Here is a 15730-nt window from a genome sequence, read left to right on the forward strand (position 1 = left end):
TGAATATGCTGAACATTTTTCTTTTTTATTCTGAAATGCTTATAACACTTTTTCTACACTTTACCGTCTCCTAAAAGCTACGCATGTGGGCTACATCAATTAATCCAATGGTTGAGCGGCAGAGTCCGGAGCAAACACCGTTCTGTCCCGACCCTCGGAGGCTGGATGCTGGTAAGACCGTTCCACGACATTGGCGCATCTCTGGAGGCGGCCCGAGCTCCTCAGCCAATCAGCGCCCGACAGCCGCCGACACCGAAGCTCTCGACCAATCAGCAGTGACGTCTTGAGAAAAGGCCGGCGCGTCTCTGGGAAAGACGCCACTGCGATGGCGGACACCTTGGCGACAATGGGATAGAGGCCGCCCGGCGCAGTGGCAGGCAGACGCCGCGATGTGACGCTGGGCGGTGCCGGTGTGGGGACGGGGGCGGACCGTTCACTAGGCGGTGTGCGGACGGGGTCTCCGCCGCGCTGCAGGTCGAGGCCACCAGATGATCAGACGGGACGCGGTGACCCACTTTCCCTGGACCGCGCCGGGATCGGACTGGGGGTAGGGGCAATGGCTGGGGACTGGGGGTGAGGCAGTGAATGGAGGAGCAATGGCGAGAGAGAGAAGAGAGAGAGAGAGAGAGAGAGAGAGAGAGAGAGAGAGAGAGAGAGAGAGAGAGAGAGAGATCGCGCAAGGGATAATTATTGGGTACTCCATCAGGCACCACGGCAGACTCATAAGATCAAAAGCCGACTAAAAACCGAGTTAGTTATGCAGACTGAGCTGTGAGCAGAGAACGTCATAGGTCATCCGGGTCTATGTAAATTAGGTGTGTTTTGTGCTAATGGGGGACGAAGCGTTCAACTTATTGAGGTGTTAAGCACGCACTTGACTGAGCCTCCAGTCGAAATCGACTCCAGTTTTCAAATTATCTGCGAGTGCGTGAGGATCATCAGCATCTGCACAAGGGCCCCTCTGCAAGGGTCGGCCATCGCGTCCTCTGTGCACTAATTCTACCGGTCGTTTTTTTTTTCTCTCTCAAAAATTTCAAATTTTTTGTTTAGTCAAAAAAAGAGTTATTTTTTTACATGTCATAGCTAGAAGACCTTGTCTAAATTATGTCACAAAAAGTGAGTAGCGACTGGAGAAAGGCAAGAGTTAACCAGCGCCGGACCTATTGGTTTCCTACATACACGCTGGCCGAGGGGGGGGGGCGGGTACGAACTCATTCACCGTTTCGCCCCTGATGGAGCTAGAGCGTCGCGGAAAAAACGAGCGTGTGCGTCGTTATGAGACGCAGCGATTGGTACTCAATTTGAAGGTCTCAGGGCAACCGGTGACCTCTGAGGTCAGGTCAAGTGGCCCGAGGTACGGGTTCGGTTTTTGGCAAATAACTTCGCAACATGGTGTGTCAAAAGTGGAAATAGCCGCCCGGCTTTAGTTCGCCAGCCTTGTCAATAGATGGCAGTACCACAATATGGGCAGCGGATCGTGCAATGGACGTCAAATTTTCTTTATCTGCTAAGAATTGAATGGCGGATCTTTTCATGCAAGAATCAAGTAAATCGGTCCACAACTTTTCTAGCAACAGGGATATGTAATGAAGTCAAACACCCTGCCAGAGCGGCGGCGCGGCGGCCGGCGGCGGCCGTTACGCGCCGCCTGGGAGACTGGCGGCGCTGAACGGTTCCGACTTGGCACTGCACTAAAACCTGTTAACTGCTTGGAATAGTTATTATAGCAAAATTTTCATTCAAGTAAGGAATAAACAAGGGCAGGAAGTACGTATGCTTGTGTGCTACTGTGTAAGCCAAGAAACTGCATTAGCAGATACTCGCTAATATTAGATCCAGCCAAGTCCAAATGCATTCCAGGGGATGTGTTTCTGACGGGTCAACAATATTTATCGTTCGATGGCGGATACAGTTTTAGCGATACAAAAAATGTTTTTGCACAGCTCTATTCCTTGAATAATTCTCTTCAACGCCTCATTCCTAGTTAAGCGAATTAGCCCATCCTGGTTAAATAAATAAGGCGATTTCGCCACAAGGTCGCGGAAAACCGACCGAAAACGGCCGCGCTCAACGTTAATTTAGGCATGCAGACTCGTAAAAACTCGCATTGGGCGGGAAGGGTTTCCCAGGTATTGGCTCCAAAACACCGTATTCGGCTCCCGAATATGTCCAAGTGACCCGCCTCGTTCCTAGTTAAGCTCTAATTAGATCAAGTGATTCATAAGGAGCGAAAAAGCGACAAAAAGCATGAATTTCCCTATGGCGGCGGGCTGCCGGGTTGCCAGACGGCGCACCGGCTATTTCCACTTTTGACACACCATGAGAAATGGCCAGAGAGCTGCGATTTTGACAGCAGTCAGCATCGTGTTCGCCTTGCTCAAGCGCGTCGAATGGTAAACTTTTTTTTGGGTGAGGTCAACTTGAGGTGTTGACCTTGGGTCACTGTCAGGTCAGTGCCTCCAGGTCACTAACTTGGTCGAAGGAGGTCATGTCGCATAGCATCCGATTCGGCAGGTCTTCCCGAGTCCATTGGTGGCTTTCCCGACTCGCTAGTTCAATTTGATCGGGAGTCATTGACGAAAAACTCTTAACAATGGAAAAGTGGAGCATCAAAACTTGCAGAAATGCATGAGATATAGTTTGAGATCGTTCCCGGCGCCAAAATATTAGTTTTATTTTTTTTTCCATTGACATATAATGGTGAGGTCACGAAACTGATCGACCTTATGTGACTTTTAGAAAAATCAGAGATATACAAGTTGTGAGACCTCTAATGGATATAAGGTTCTAGCAAAATTGATTTGCCCTCCAACCCCAAATCTCTGGCGACACCTATGGCAGGCTGCCACCACTGAACCGAGACCGACGGTTCCCGCGCTTATGAGCAAATGTCCCTCTCTGTAACAAAGTCCATTCCCAACCCCCTGCCCTTACTAACAATGTCCTTTTATGGTCCTCGTTCCTTACCTGTGACGCCTGTCCTGACCCGCTTCTGATTGGTGTTATGATATGACGTACATGTGTGACGTATGTATGACGCGTGGTATATGTCGCGCCGGAGCGGGCCGAAGCCCCGGCAGTCGAGTCGAGTCGCAGTCGCAGTCGGACCGAGTGAGGGCCGCTCCCTCACCGGTCGCTTATCTTCACTTGTTCTTTTCGGCTCGTCATCTCGTTTGAACTCATTGTCTCGGACATTCAAATATAGTGAAAAGTGAAACGCTGCATTTTATTCACGAACTTTATTACAAGATAATTTGGTGCCGTGACCCGGATAACGTCGGGCAAAGACTTTTTGAAAAATTTTGCGCGTCTTCGACTCATCTCTGGCGGACTTCTGGGCATCTAGACATCTCTTCACTACAAGGCAGCGGAACAGTGAGCCATTCCATCCTTTTCTTCTTTAAAAACACTCTCGCTTTCATTGTTTGTTTCTTTGTGTCACTGAATTGTTTGAAAAATGACCGAGGCCTCAATTGTTACGACAGCTCTTAATAGTGTGGTGCAAGAGATCCGAATATCAAGCTTAACTAAACACGTCAGGCCCTTCCACGGCGAGGGGACAGCTAAATTTTATCAATGGCTAACGGATATGGACCAGCTTTCGAACACAGTTGACTCAGACAGGATGTGTGTTCTGGCCACCCTTACTCTCGGGGGACCAGCCGGGCTTTTCGTGGCCCGCCTGACAAAAACTCACATTACTTGGACGGAACTACGGGAAAAGCTCAGGAAAAGGTACGGAGAGACGGAGGATCCTCGTATCTCAAAAGAAAAAATCCGTCATATTAAACAGAACAAAGGAGAAGCAGTACACAACTTTGCGGAAAGACTTCGCGCCGCCGCGGCTGACATGTTTTCTGACATTGACAGCCCCGACGCCCAGGACGTACTAACGGACACCTTTCAGCGGGGACTGAGAGACGATCGACTTGCTAGGACACTGATTAGGAAGAACTGTAAAACGTTGGACGAGCTGGAACATGAAGCGGAACAGGAGACAAGGACGGACAAAATATTTAGTTTGTACCGTAGGGACGAGGAACCAATGGACGTAGACATAGTGAAAAAGGACGAGGTAGAGGAACTGAGGAAAAAAGTGACTGACTTGGAAAAGAAACTGGGACAACGAAATGCGACACAAAACCGCGGACAGACACAAAGACAAAACCGACCACGTGCGACGACGACACGACCACCTGTACCTCCTCCACCGCCTCACATGTACGCTCCGACACAACCGAGGCCACCACCGCCACACATGTACGTGCCGACACAACCACCTGTACCACCGCCGCCGCCTCACATGTATAACATGCCACCGCCTCCACAACCACACCGCCACAAATGGACACAAGACGGCCGGCCAATCTGCTCTGTCTGTGGACGGATCGGCCACACCAGCAGATTCTGCCGGGCGGAAAACTGAAAAGGGCCCCTGGGAAAGACGGACCTCCTAGGCGGGCCCAAACAAACGGTGGTCCAAGAGACCCCGTTTCATCCAATATTCAAAATGGCCCCCAAATTGCGCGCGTCTCGGTAAAACCTGACACACCAATGTGCTGGTTACATTTAGGAGGTAGGAAAACGTATGCTCTTGTGGATTCAGGTGCGGATATTTCATTGATCTCTAAGGAGGCTTTTGACAAAATTCCAAGGAAAAATATTCGCGAGTTTTCAACTGCGGACTGCACCCCTCTCCAATCAGTGTCAGGACATAGGCTGGAAAATTTTGCAACGGCTGTGGTTCAGGTCAGTATCGCTGGTTTTGATCAGCCCTACCGTTTTCAGGTTGTTAAGGGGCTCAAAAATCAGTGCATCTTGGGAAATGACTTTCTGACGGAATTCTCGGCTAAACTGGACTTCGGACAAAGAACTCTGAACTTGGATGGTCATATCATCCCTCTTCGACCCCAAAAACTTACATGTCATTCTGCAACTTCGCTCATTCGTCTGTCGGAACCGGTCACAATTCCCGCTCAGTCATACATGGAAATTCCTGCAAAAGTAAATCGTGACCAGCTCATTAACCAGGATTGTTTAGTACAGCCGCTCAACAATGTTCCGATTTTGGGAGACGAACCTGGTCTTTCGTTAGTAAGTAGTGTGAGCAAGGTCATCGAAACACGTCAGATTGCTGTAGTCATTGTTAACGCCACCGGCAGGGACTATACGTTGCCCGCTCGCTCTGTGGTTGGGATTGCTGAGGTTATTGAGGACATTGAATCATGCATTTCGTCTGTGAACCAACCCAGTCAGGATTCAGCAGGACCGGATGACATTCCGGAAATTCAAAAGGCTGACTTGTCTCATATGTCCGAGCAACAGCGCCAAAAGTTAGTGGCTTTATTGGAACGTAACAGTGACCTCTTTGCTAAAAATGATTGTGAATTAGGAAGGACTCATCTTTTGAAAGCGAAAATTGACACTGGCGACCATCCTCCTATTAAACAAAATCCATATCGGCTACCATTCAGTCAACGACAACTAGTGCAAGAACATATTGATAACATGTTAAAAGCAGGTGTGATTTCTCCCAGTCAAAGTCCGTGGGCAAGCCCCATTGTGATAGTGGACAAAAAGGACGGATCAAAAAGATTTTGCGTGGATTTGCGTGCGTTAAATCGGATTACCAAAAAGAACAGTCACCCCTTGCCACGTATCGACGATATACTGGCCTCACTTGATGGATCAAAATATTTTTCGTGTCTGGACCTCCGCAGCGGCTATTGGCAAATTCCTATGGATGAGGACTCAAAAGAAAAGACTGCATTTACTTGTTTTGCAGGTTTACATCATTTCAATGTACTTCCATTTGGATTGGTTTCGGCACCTGGTATTTTTTCTGAGCTTATGAACGAGGTTCTGCGCGGAATTCAGTACAAATTTACCATAGCTTATTTGGACGATATCCTGATTTATTCAAAAACGTTTGAGGACCATCTGGAACATATTGACGCTGTCTTTTCGCGGTTACGGAACGCCGGACTAAAAATGAAAATGTCGAAGTGCGAGTTCTTGAAAAAGGAGGTAAATTATTTAGGCCATGTCGTTTCCGCCAGTGGTGTCAAACCGGATCCAGCAAAAGTTAGTGTTATTCAAAATCTAGAGCCACCAACGGACGTCAGAGGCGTTCGTTCATTTATAGGCATGTGTTCCTACTACCGCCGGTTTGTGCCTCATTTTGCAAAAATAGCCAAACCGCTAACCGAACTGACCAAAAAGAATCGCAATTTCGTTTGGACAGATGCATGCCAAACCGCTTTTGAGACCTTACGTACCTCACTTACTCATGCTCCCATACTTGCTTTTCCGGATGTCGAAAAACCTTACAAATTGTATACGGATGCGTCAAATTATGCGATCGGTGCGGCTTTAGTTCAGGATAGTCCATTTGGCGAACGTGTAATTCAATACTTATCTCATCAATTAAACGAAACTCAACAGCGCTGGCCAATCATCGAAAAGGAAGCTTACGCGATTGTGTTCAGTGTCCAAAAATTCCGACCGTACTTGTTAGGATCAAAATTCACTGTATTAACAGACCATAAACCTCTTCAACATTTATTTACAAGCGAAATGAAAAATGCTAGGATACAAAGATGGGCTATCATGTTGGATGAGTACGGGTGTAATGTAGAATACGTGAGTGGCAGCAGGAATGTTGTCGCTGACGCATTGTCACGCTTTGGCCGACCAGCGACGAATGATTCGTCACCAGGCCCCACTGATTACGTGAGCCGGAAGGAGGAAAGCGTTTGTGGACAATGCAATGTAAATAGTGTAGATAGACGTAGTGTTCATGTTATAGATTCGGATGTTGCACCTGCCGTGCAACTGGAAACAGATATTACTTGTGAAGACGCTGAGGAGAACAAAAAGGAGAAGTTTCGTGAGTTTTTGAACAATCATCCCGACTTTCAAACACTCCAGTCCGAGGACGCTAAGATTCAGCGAATTGTGAAAATTTTGAAGGATCCAACCCACCCAAATCATGTTAGTATAGCAAAGTTTTATGTCATGGACGACGGCTTATTGTACCGGGTTTCTGAACCGACAAAGTGCGAAAATTTTGTGGGCATGCAACTTGTTATTCCGGAGTTTCTGCAAAAACCGTTGATTGACGAGGTACATTCGGGTTATTTTGGCGGTCACCTAGGTATTGACAAAACATATGACAAACTGCGTTCTCGTTATTACTGGTCCGGCATGTATAGAGATGTTGTACAGTTTGTGAGGGGCTGTGTTGCCTGCAACATGAGGAAATTAAAACGTCAGCGTCCCCCGTTACAAAACATGCAAGTCCCCAAATATCCTTTTGAACAGATAGCCATAGATACTTCAGGTCCGTTCCCAGAGAGTTATTCAGGAAATCGTTACATTGTCAATATCATTGACTTATTTTCAGGATGGCCGGAATCGTTTGCAACGTCGTCCAAATCCGCCGATACTGTAGCAAAAATTTTGGTTGAGCATATAATTCCGTGGCATTCATGTCCCCGTGTCATTGTCTCTGATAATGGAACAGAATTCTGTAACGCTGTCATTGATCAACTGTCCGCCTTCTTCAATATCAAACACATTAAAACGTCGGTATATCACCCTCAGTCCAACGGCAAGGTTGAGCGATTCAATAGAGTACAAAATGATGCATTAGCTAAACTCGTAGACTCTTCTTACAGAGACTGGGATACAAAGATACCTGGTATTTTATCTGCATATAGAACCGCAAGACATGAAAGCACAAAGTATTCCCCGTTTTTCATACTTTTCGGACGTGATCCCGTTCTTCCGTGTGATACCCTACTTGCCCCAAAGATTCGCTACCACGGCGAGGAATATCTCCCAACCATGCTGGAAAATATGCACAAGGCTCATCATCATGTTCAGCATAATTTAGCTCAAAGTCATGAAAGGAACAGGCTTTACTATGATAGGAAGGCCAAACCAGTGCAACTAAAACCAGGGGATATGGTATACTTTAGGGATCCGACGGATGCAGCTCGGCCATCAAAATTAGCTTCAAACTGGAAACCATATTACCGCATAGTCAAGGCTCTTAGTGACGTCACTTTCGTTATCAAACATCAGTTATCGGGACAAACCAAAGTGGTGAACGCTCACAACCTCCGACAGGCAAACGCAGAAAACATGTGGAAATACACTTCCGACGAACCATCCTACATTGACAGCAAATATCAACAAAAACGCAGGTCTCACATTCCCATCAGAGTTCAGCCACCCAGGCAATCAAAATATTCTGCTACACAGGATCATGAGCTGTTGGACTTTTACGACGCACCAGTACGTACGCCGCACACTTTGGACCGACGTGACCCACAGGACCAGGCGACTGCTGATGTAGGTGACAGTTCAAATGACTCCATGGCGCCGCAAATTCTTTCGGAACCCCCTGACATTTCTGACAATAATTCGGAGGATTCTTCGGACAACGTACCTCTTGCTGAACTTCAAAGACGCTGGAAACGCCAATACTCTGATTCGGACCCTGAGGACAATATACCTTTGGCAAAATTAGCGAAACAATTATCCGAAGGTGCCACGGAAACACCTACTGAGACTCCGAGGGAATCGGTTAAAAGACCACGCATTCTGTCCGACACCCAAAATTCAGAGGATGAAACTCGGTCACCGCCCGAAAAATCTGGCAAATACGATGTAAGCAGTTCGGAATCTGAAACCTCGGACCTGGAAGGATCTGACGCTGGTGAATGTTGTGTGAGTGTGAATGCAACTAACCCCGGTGTGAATGAGTCCAGTACAAAAGCAATTGCAATGCAGGTGATTGAGAATTATGGAGCCACAATGGAGAGAATGCTGGCTCAACTGTTGAAGTCATAGGATATGTTATAGGTTTTACTTGTAGTTTACAGGCTAGTGTGCCTAAGTTTTGGAATCAGGCCGTAGTGCCATTGGATTGTGAATTGTTGTGGATCAGGCTAGTGCGCCTCAAACTTTGGATTCGGCCAGCGTGCCATTGTGATATGGATTATGTGTTATGAACGATGGCATAGTGAGCCTATGCATTGTGTTATGGCGGAAGCGCCTCATGGATAGGACAAGGAATTGAGAAGTGTTTGTGTTTGGAAAGATATATTGTGTCATGCTTTTAATGGACAGAGGACCATTTAGTTTATGTTATATTTGACCCGTGCGTCATTTTGTCACCAATGTGCTTGTGTGTTAATCATGTCGTTATCCGTCAGTGACTTTCGTTTGTGTGCTTGCAGATATGGAAGCGAGACTGTTTATCCTAATGCCTCTCTTGCTGGACACTGCTTCGACCAACGCTCTCTTCTTCCCACGTGCTTCTCTGTACGCCACCTACGACTTCTGGCGAATCAACCTGCCCATTGAGACCCGAACGACGTGGAAACTAGCATCGAAACTTGAGTACCGATTGTGTGACTTTTCGAAGCACAATAGCTGTAAATGTATTTTGAATATAATTGTTGGAATTAATCATGAAAGCTTGTTGACTTTTATCTCCAATAATTGTTTTAATTTCATGTCATTTGACTTTTGTCAATGGTTAAGACTTCTACGTCACCGTTTAATAAGTAGTAAATGTAAATGTGTTTCGCGGATTTCGGGTCTAAGTCTTTGCCCTTCTGTCCTGCTACGCCGTTACATCCCCGACTCAAATCCTGACCCCGGCTCAGCTGTGACGCCCCAAGACACGACCGACGCTGCAACGTTCAATGACCTGACCCGACCGGTCAGCACCGCTTGTCCGAACAAAGACAGTCGTCCCGATTCAACCCCGTCACCAGACGACACAAAACCTCCTATTGCGCACCAACCCGACAAGATATGCTTACGCCCGGTTTCTAGCCGGCAGGGTGTGAACGCGGCGACCTCGACCGGATGGCTCCGATGACTGGTTCGTCAGCGCTGGCCTCGCCACCCGAGCCAGCGGCGCTGTTGACAAATGTCAGCGCCGGCCGGCCCCGTGACGTCCGGTGTCATACTGACTGACACCCCATCACTGCTGACGTCGGTGGGAGCCGCCGAACAACGAACTGACACCGGTCATCTGACATCATCGGGGGGCCATCCGTGTCATCGCCGGTCACCATTCTTCATCGCACGCTTCACCGCTTGGCTGGCACGCGCGCACGCCCGACGTAAGCCGAAGCAAGTCGCCGTCGCGAGGCTGCCGCTGCCGCCGCACTGCTGTAGTCGTCACTCCGCTTCGCCCTGCACGACTTCGCTCGCTCTCTGCTTCGACTGGCCGGCGTCAGGCGTTCGCTGACGTAAGTCGAGACAAGTTCGCCGTCGCGATGCTGCCCGCCGTTGCCCTCACAGCGCCACCTAGCGGTTGCGGACAAACGCCACCTAGCGTTATGAACGCTGCGAGCGCCACCTAGCGCTGCGTGCTCTAAAGACAGACGCCATCTAGCGAGTGAGTGCGGTGAAAGGAAACAATAGAGTGACTGCGAGGAACATGATGAATGAAAGTGAATGCGCAATTGGACCAAACGGGTGAGACATTTGATTTTAGATCCGGACTATAAATGAATATCGCGGACGGTGCTAAGGTCGGACATTTCGGAAAAAGAACTCTACTACAAGGACTACAACAAAATGGGGACATGGGGAAAAAGTGTATTGTTTGTGTACTGTTATATGATAGTGTTGCATTTGACTGTATTGTGTCGTATATTATGCTATGTCGTTTATGTTGCATTGTGTATGTGTGTTTGTTGTGTGATAACTAACGTGTGTTGTACGTTATATCATGCATCATATCGGAAGCATTCCAAGACGAAAATCTTCATTTAAGATTTTAGCTTTTAGGACCTTGCGTTGTGGTGTAACAAAGTCCATTCCCAACCCCCTGCCCTTACTAACAATGTCCTTTTATGGTCCTCGTTCCTTACCTGTGACGCCTGTCCTGACCCGCTTCTGATTGGTGTTATGATATGACGTACATGTGTGACGTATGTATGACGCGTGGTATATGTCGCGCCGGAGCGGGCCGAAGCCCCGGCAGTCGAGTCGAGTCGCAGTCGCAGTCGGACCGAGTGAGGGCCGCTCCCTCACCGGTCGCTTATCTTCACTTGTTCTTTTCGGCTCGTCATCTCGTTTGAACTCATTGTCTCGGACATTCAAATATAGTGAAAAGTGAAACGCTGCATTTTATTCACGAACTTTATTACACTCTCGCAGCATCAGGAATCGATAACAATTGCCCTTTTTTTGTAAAATAGCACGGAAACTTGACAAATTTTACTGGAACAGGTTTGACTTGAACCTAGCCGGCTGAAGAGGAAGGACGATACCCCTCCCCCCCCCCCCCACACACACACACAATAAGAGTTTTTCGCGATAGCTCAGAACACGCTGGAGAGCTGAAATTTGGCATAGGTAACCTGACCTTTAATTCAAGCCGTATCTTGCGAACGGGCCCATTGGGAGCGAATGAGATGCTCTCTCGGGCTCTATGGGACCGTTCTGAGTCAAAATATGGCTATCGAGCTACGGTAACAAGGCAACGAAGTTACAACGCATACCGGCGCACCACAGAGTCACAGACCCTCGGCGGCCAATCGGCGCCGCAGGGTCCCTCAGGCCCGAGGGATCTCTAAAGCCTGAACCCGATGGGGCACACGCCCCCTGGCCTGGCAACACCACTGACATAAGGCGGTAGAGCTGCGCACCTAACTAACACGTCTGTGTCCCTTTTCAAAGTTTCTTAGCCGGGAAAAAAAATTCATCGATTTCAGACACTTCGAAGAGGACCCCCCCCCCCCCCCCGCCTTAAAATATCCGCTAGTACCTACCCAAGGAAAGTTGCCCAAATTGTTGCCGGCCACCAGAGCCATAGCTCCATGGACAATGCATGGAGTGAGCACCCGTTTGCTGTTGACACAAGACAAAAGACATGTGACACTGACAGACATTCAGACTGAGTTTCAGGATTTACTTGAAAGTTATTCAGGGTACAGAGTCCTCTTTACAGATGGTTCTAAAATCAACACGTCTGTCAGCTGTGCGTTTACAATTAATAATGCTTTTTATTCATTTAAGCTCCAGGCAGGCCTCTCAATCTATACCGCAGAGTTAGTAGCGATAAGGGAGGCTTTGAAATACGTGCGAGATAACCGGTTAAGTAGAACTCTGATATGCACAGATTCGATGGCGGCGATAAAGGCGCTTAACAGCCCCACAGGAGATCACCCGGTGCTTCAAGAGATCCTAGAGATCAACCACGCCATCAACTGTGCTGAATATGAATGTGTTCTGGTCTGGATACCAGGACATAGTGGTATTGCCGGGAATGTGAGGGCAGATTACTGGGCTAGGAAGGCACATGAGAAACCAAATGTGACAATGGTTAGGGTTTGTTATCGGGAATATGTACCAGCTGTACGCAAGTGTATCCGCGATCGTTTTGCGATGATGTGGCAGAATTATCGTCACACCCACTTGAAACTTATCAAACCGAATGTTGGATTATGGTCGTCTAGCATGCGTGATAGTCGGAAGGAGGAAGTGGTATTGTGTCGTCTTAGACTTGGCCATACCTTACTTACTCATTCGTACATACTCGATCGCATTCCAGCTCCGATGTGTGACACATGTCGATGCCAGCAAGATGTTCAACACATTCTCCTGGACTGTCGACTGTACCGAGTGCAAAGACGTAGACTGTTATCGACCTGTAGGAACCTCGGCATTCGGCCAACAGTGGCTTCCCTGTTGGGGAATGACGATAGTTGTATCATTGATGCATTGTTCCTCTATCTTCGAGACTGTGACCTCCTCGATAAGCTGTAACAATTCTTGTTATGGTGTTAATACATTGATTTGAATTGGTTCATATTACCGCAGCCAACACGGTTGGTTAAGTGGTGAGCGGGCTAGGAGTGAAGCTGATCTGACAAAATGCGGTGGTTGTTCCTGTCATCATGATTCTGTTGATATGAGTGACTGTCCGTTATTCTGTTCTGTGCTGTTTTCTCTGTCCGATACTGGTCACTTACGTGAGAACTGGCCGTCTCCGTTTTGTGCTGTCCCCGAGGGCTTGTGTTGTGAGGGGACTGGGCATCGGGGCACATGGGAGGCAACCTCTTTCCTGAACTGAAGTCCTTCCTAAGTTGTATGTAGCAGTATCTAGAATTATTTTAAGTTGTCCAACTCTCCAGCCCGAGGGCTGAGGATTCCAATTTGAAATAGCTAGATTGCTTCACATAATGCTGAACTACTAACACTAACATAAACTTCAAGATTCTTCATCAACTTCATCAACTTCTCCCTCCTAAGGTTATTCCTCCCTGGCAATTTCCTCCCTGCGCAATTTCCTTACCTTGGTATCTCCTTACTCCTTCCATTGTCACCCGCTTAGTACCGCTTAGTACCGACGCCTTGGTACCGAACAAGAAAGGACGTGACTACTAGTCAAGAGAACGACTACAGTGAAGTTGGACGCTTGGGTCGCAAGGCTACGCGTCCTATTCCAACAACAACAACAACATACCCAAGGAAAGTAACTCAGAGAAGCATTGGCCATTGGTAGTTATAAGAATCTTCCTTATACAAATGACTAATGAAACATAAGATAAGGTCAGATAGGTAAGATAGTCGGTATGCGACAAAATTACTTGGCTTTTTCAAGTAATATACCCATAATCATTGAACATTCAGAAATCGTACCACGCTTCGGTACCATAGGACATTCACCTCACACCTCGTCCCTCGAGGATACAGACAATGCCAAGTTTCGTTCGCAAAAAATGCGGATCACCGCTGAGCAAGACTTAGTGTCTAATGCCCTGGGTAAGACCTTTAGTGCCCTAGACAAGACAAGCACAAAGCCAGTCTCCGGTAGCTGAGCTGACACCTATCGGCCGTCACTAGAACTAACAGGCACTGACGAGAGATTGGGGATTCGGGACAGCCGCAAGGGGTATTCGTGTATCGCATATAGCCCTAGTCTCATTGTGTGGTAAGCATCGTGTTTCGACGAAACTAAAACCAGCTCAAAGACTACACCATAAGGGACAAGTATGATGCATCACCCCCAATATTGAGCCCATCTTTGATCTAAAATTGCGCTTTGAGTGAAACTCAATGAATTCCAGTCTAGTCTTGTGCCTGGAGTTTCGGTGTTGCAGTCAAATTTAGCTACTTTCACGATCTCACCCACGTCGAAATCAGATCCATCCACCAGATATCAACGGTTCCTGTGTTAACTATTTCGTCCGACGGGCATGTATTTCTGTTCACAAATCACGATTAACAGAACTGGGGAGGCGGTACAGCTCACTCGGTGGCAGACACAGATGGCGCTAGCTGTCCGGCTAACCAGGTAGTTAGTTACCAGGTAGTAGTTACAGGTAGCGCCAGCGTCGACAGAGGCCCTCGCTCGTCACTGCTCTGCTTTCCGCCGACACCGGCCGGCGGCTGTGAACCCCTCCCTGTGCTGGAACTGGATCAGCACGGCCCAACGACGCTGCACCCGTCATACACGACCAGCCGGGCCTCGCCCAGTGGCATATGACACAGCTCAGACTCCAGGGTGCCTACAGTGGGCCTTGTGTTAGCTCAGTCCAGACACGCATACAGGGCCTCCTCTGTTCGGCTCAGCCCAGCCACGTCCGTAGCGCCGTCCACTGCTCAGCCGCCGCGGTGACTCTCAATCTCTCCGGACACCGTAGGAAAGTGATCCCCCGCCCCGGGAACCACGAGATATCGCGGCCGCAACAGCCGCCAACCCACACTAGGGCTCCGAGAGGAGTCGGCCTCAGAAAGTCCATCACTTGGAGTCGGCTGGCCGCTTCAGACTCTTGGCTAGCACGTGTGCGTTGGCTGGCTCTATCCGCTTATAGTAGTGCTCCTCTGTTGATACGATCTCGAAGCCGAATTTCTTGTAGAAGTTGATTGCACTCTCGTTATTAATTTGCACGTGCCTGCGAAATTGGACTTGGTGAACTGATGGTATTAAGGTTAGTGTTACGGATCTTATTATTAGTTGTATCTTATACATGTGGTATTATGGCATAGCATATAGTATTGCAGCAGCCTTTATGCTATGAACAATATGCTACTGAATTTAGCATCCGACGCACGAAAGCCATATTATCGCAATAAACCTCCCAAATGCCCGACGGACGCAGCGAAACTAAACACGGAATGTTAAAAATGTGGGGATTCACGTAGCGAGGGAGGGGGAACTTTATAAGCTGGCCAGCAGAATGAAAAAAAAAAACGTATCGCGTCACGTTTGTCATTCCGTGACAGTAGAGAGGAGGCATCGTCAACCAGCCCCTGGTATCCCAGCAGGTGGCGTCCACACCACGGAGCCTGTGTGTCATATCCCCTGACATCTCACGGGTCTCCAGCAGTGTGGGCCGGTCATAACCGGATAAACTGACTACAGCTAACCACTACAACTGTAACTGTGTAACGTGTTACTAACTAACCTGTGTGATCCGCGCGGTGTCAACATGAGTATTTTGTGTCAGTAGAACCAGCTTCGGATGGAAGTTAAAGACCTTTTTCTCACCTTTCTCACAGGGAAAGCATTGGGGCACTCAGCACACTACAAATACTTTTGAAAAACGCATAAAATGTACTGGAAAAATTATAAAGCCTCCCCCGCCCTTTTGTCCGAATGGATGAATGGGTGGCTATGGGCCCGGGTGCCCCGCTAAGCAGTGCTTGTTGCGAATGACACCACGGACCTACCACCCCGCCTTGCCCGCGC

General features: G+C 48.2%; 1 protein-coding gene and 1 long non-coding RNA gene across 4 annotated transcripts in view; one reads left to right on the forward strand and one right to left on the reverse strand.

Annotated features, from left to right (window-relative positions):
• The first annotated feature begins 2909 nt into the window (after window positions 1-2909).
• Window positions 2910-10667, forward strand: LOC122386907. The gene is made up of 2 exons (XR_006257455.1): window positions 2910-3375; window positions 9853-10667. It is a non-coding gene; the product is annotated as an uncharacterized LOC122386907 (long non-coding RNA).
• A 3541-nt stretch (window positions 10668-14208) lies between these two features.
• Window positions 14209-15730, reverse strand: part of LOC122386905 (probable N-acetyltransferase san) — a 31216-nt gene continuing 29694 nt past the window's right edge. For all 3 annotated transcript variants that reach the window (XM_043376632.1, XM_043376630.1, XM_043376631.1), the window contains exon 5: window positions 14209-14933. In XM_043376632.1, the coding sequence (XP_043232567.1) occupies window positions 14780-14933 (154 nt within the window). In that variant the 3' untranslated portion in view covers window positions 14209-14779. The remainder of the gene's footprint in view (window positions 14934-15730) is intronic.

Source organism: Amphibalanus amphitrite, unplaced genomic scaffold, assembly GCF_019059575.1.
Source record: "Amphibalanus amphitrite isolate SeventyFive unplaced genomic scaffold, NRLGWU_Aamphi_draft 000267F_arrow, whole genome shotgun sequence".
In the NCBI taxonomy this organism is placed as follows: Eukaryota; Metazoa; Arthropoda; class Thecostraca; order Balanomorpha; family Balanidae; genus Amphibalanus; species Amphibalanus amphitrite.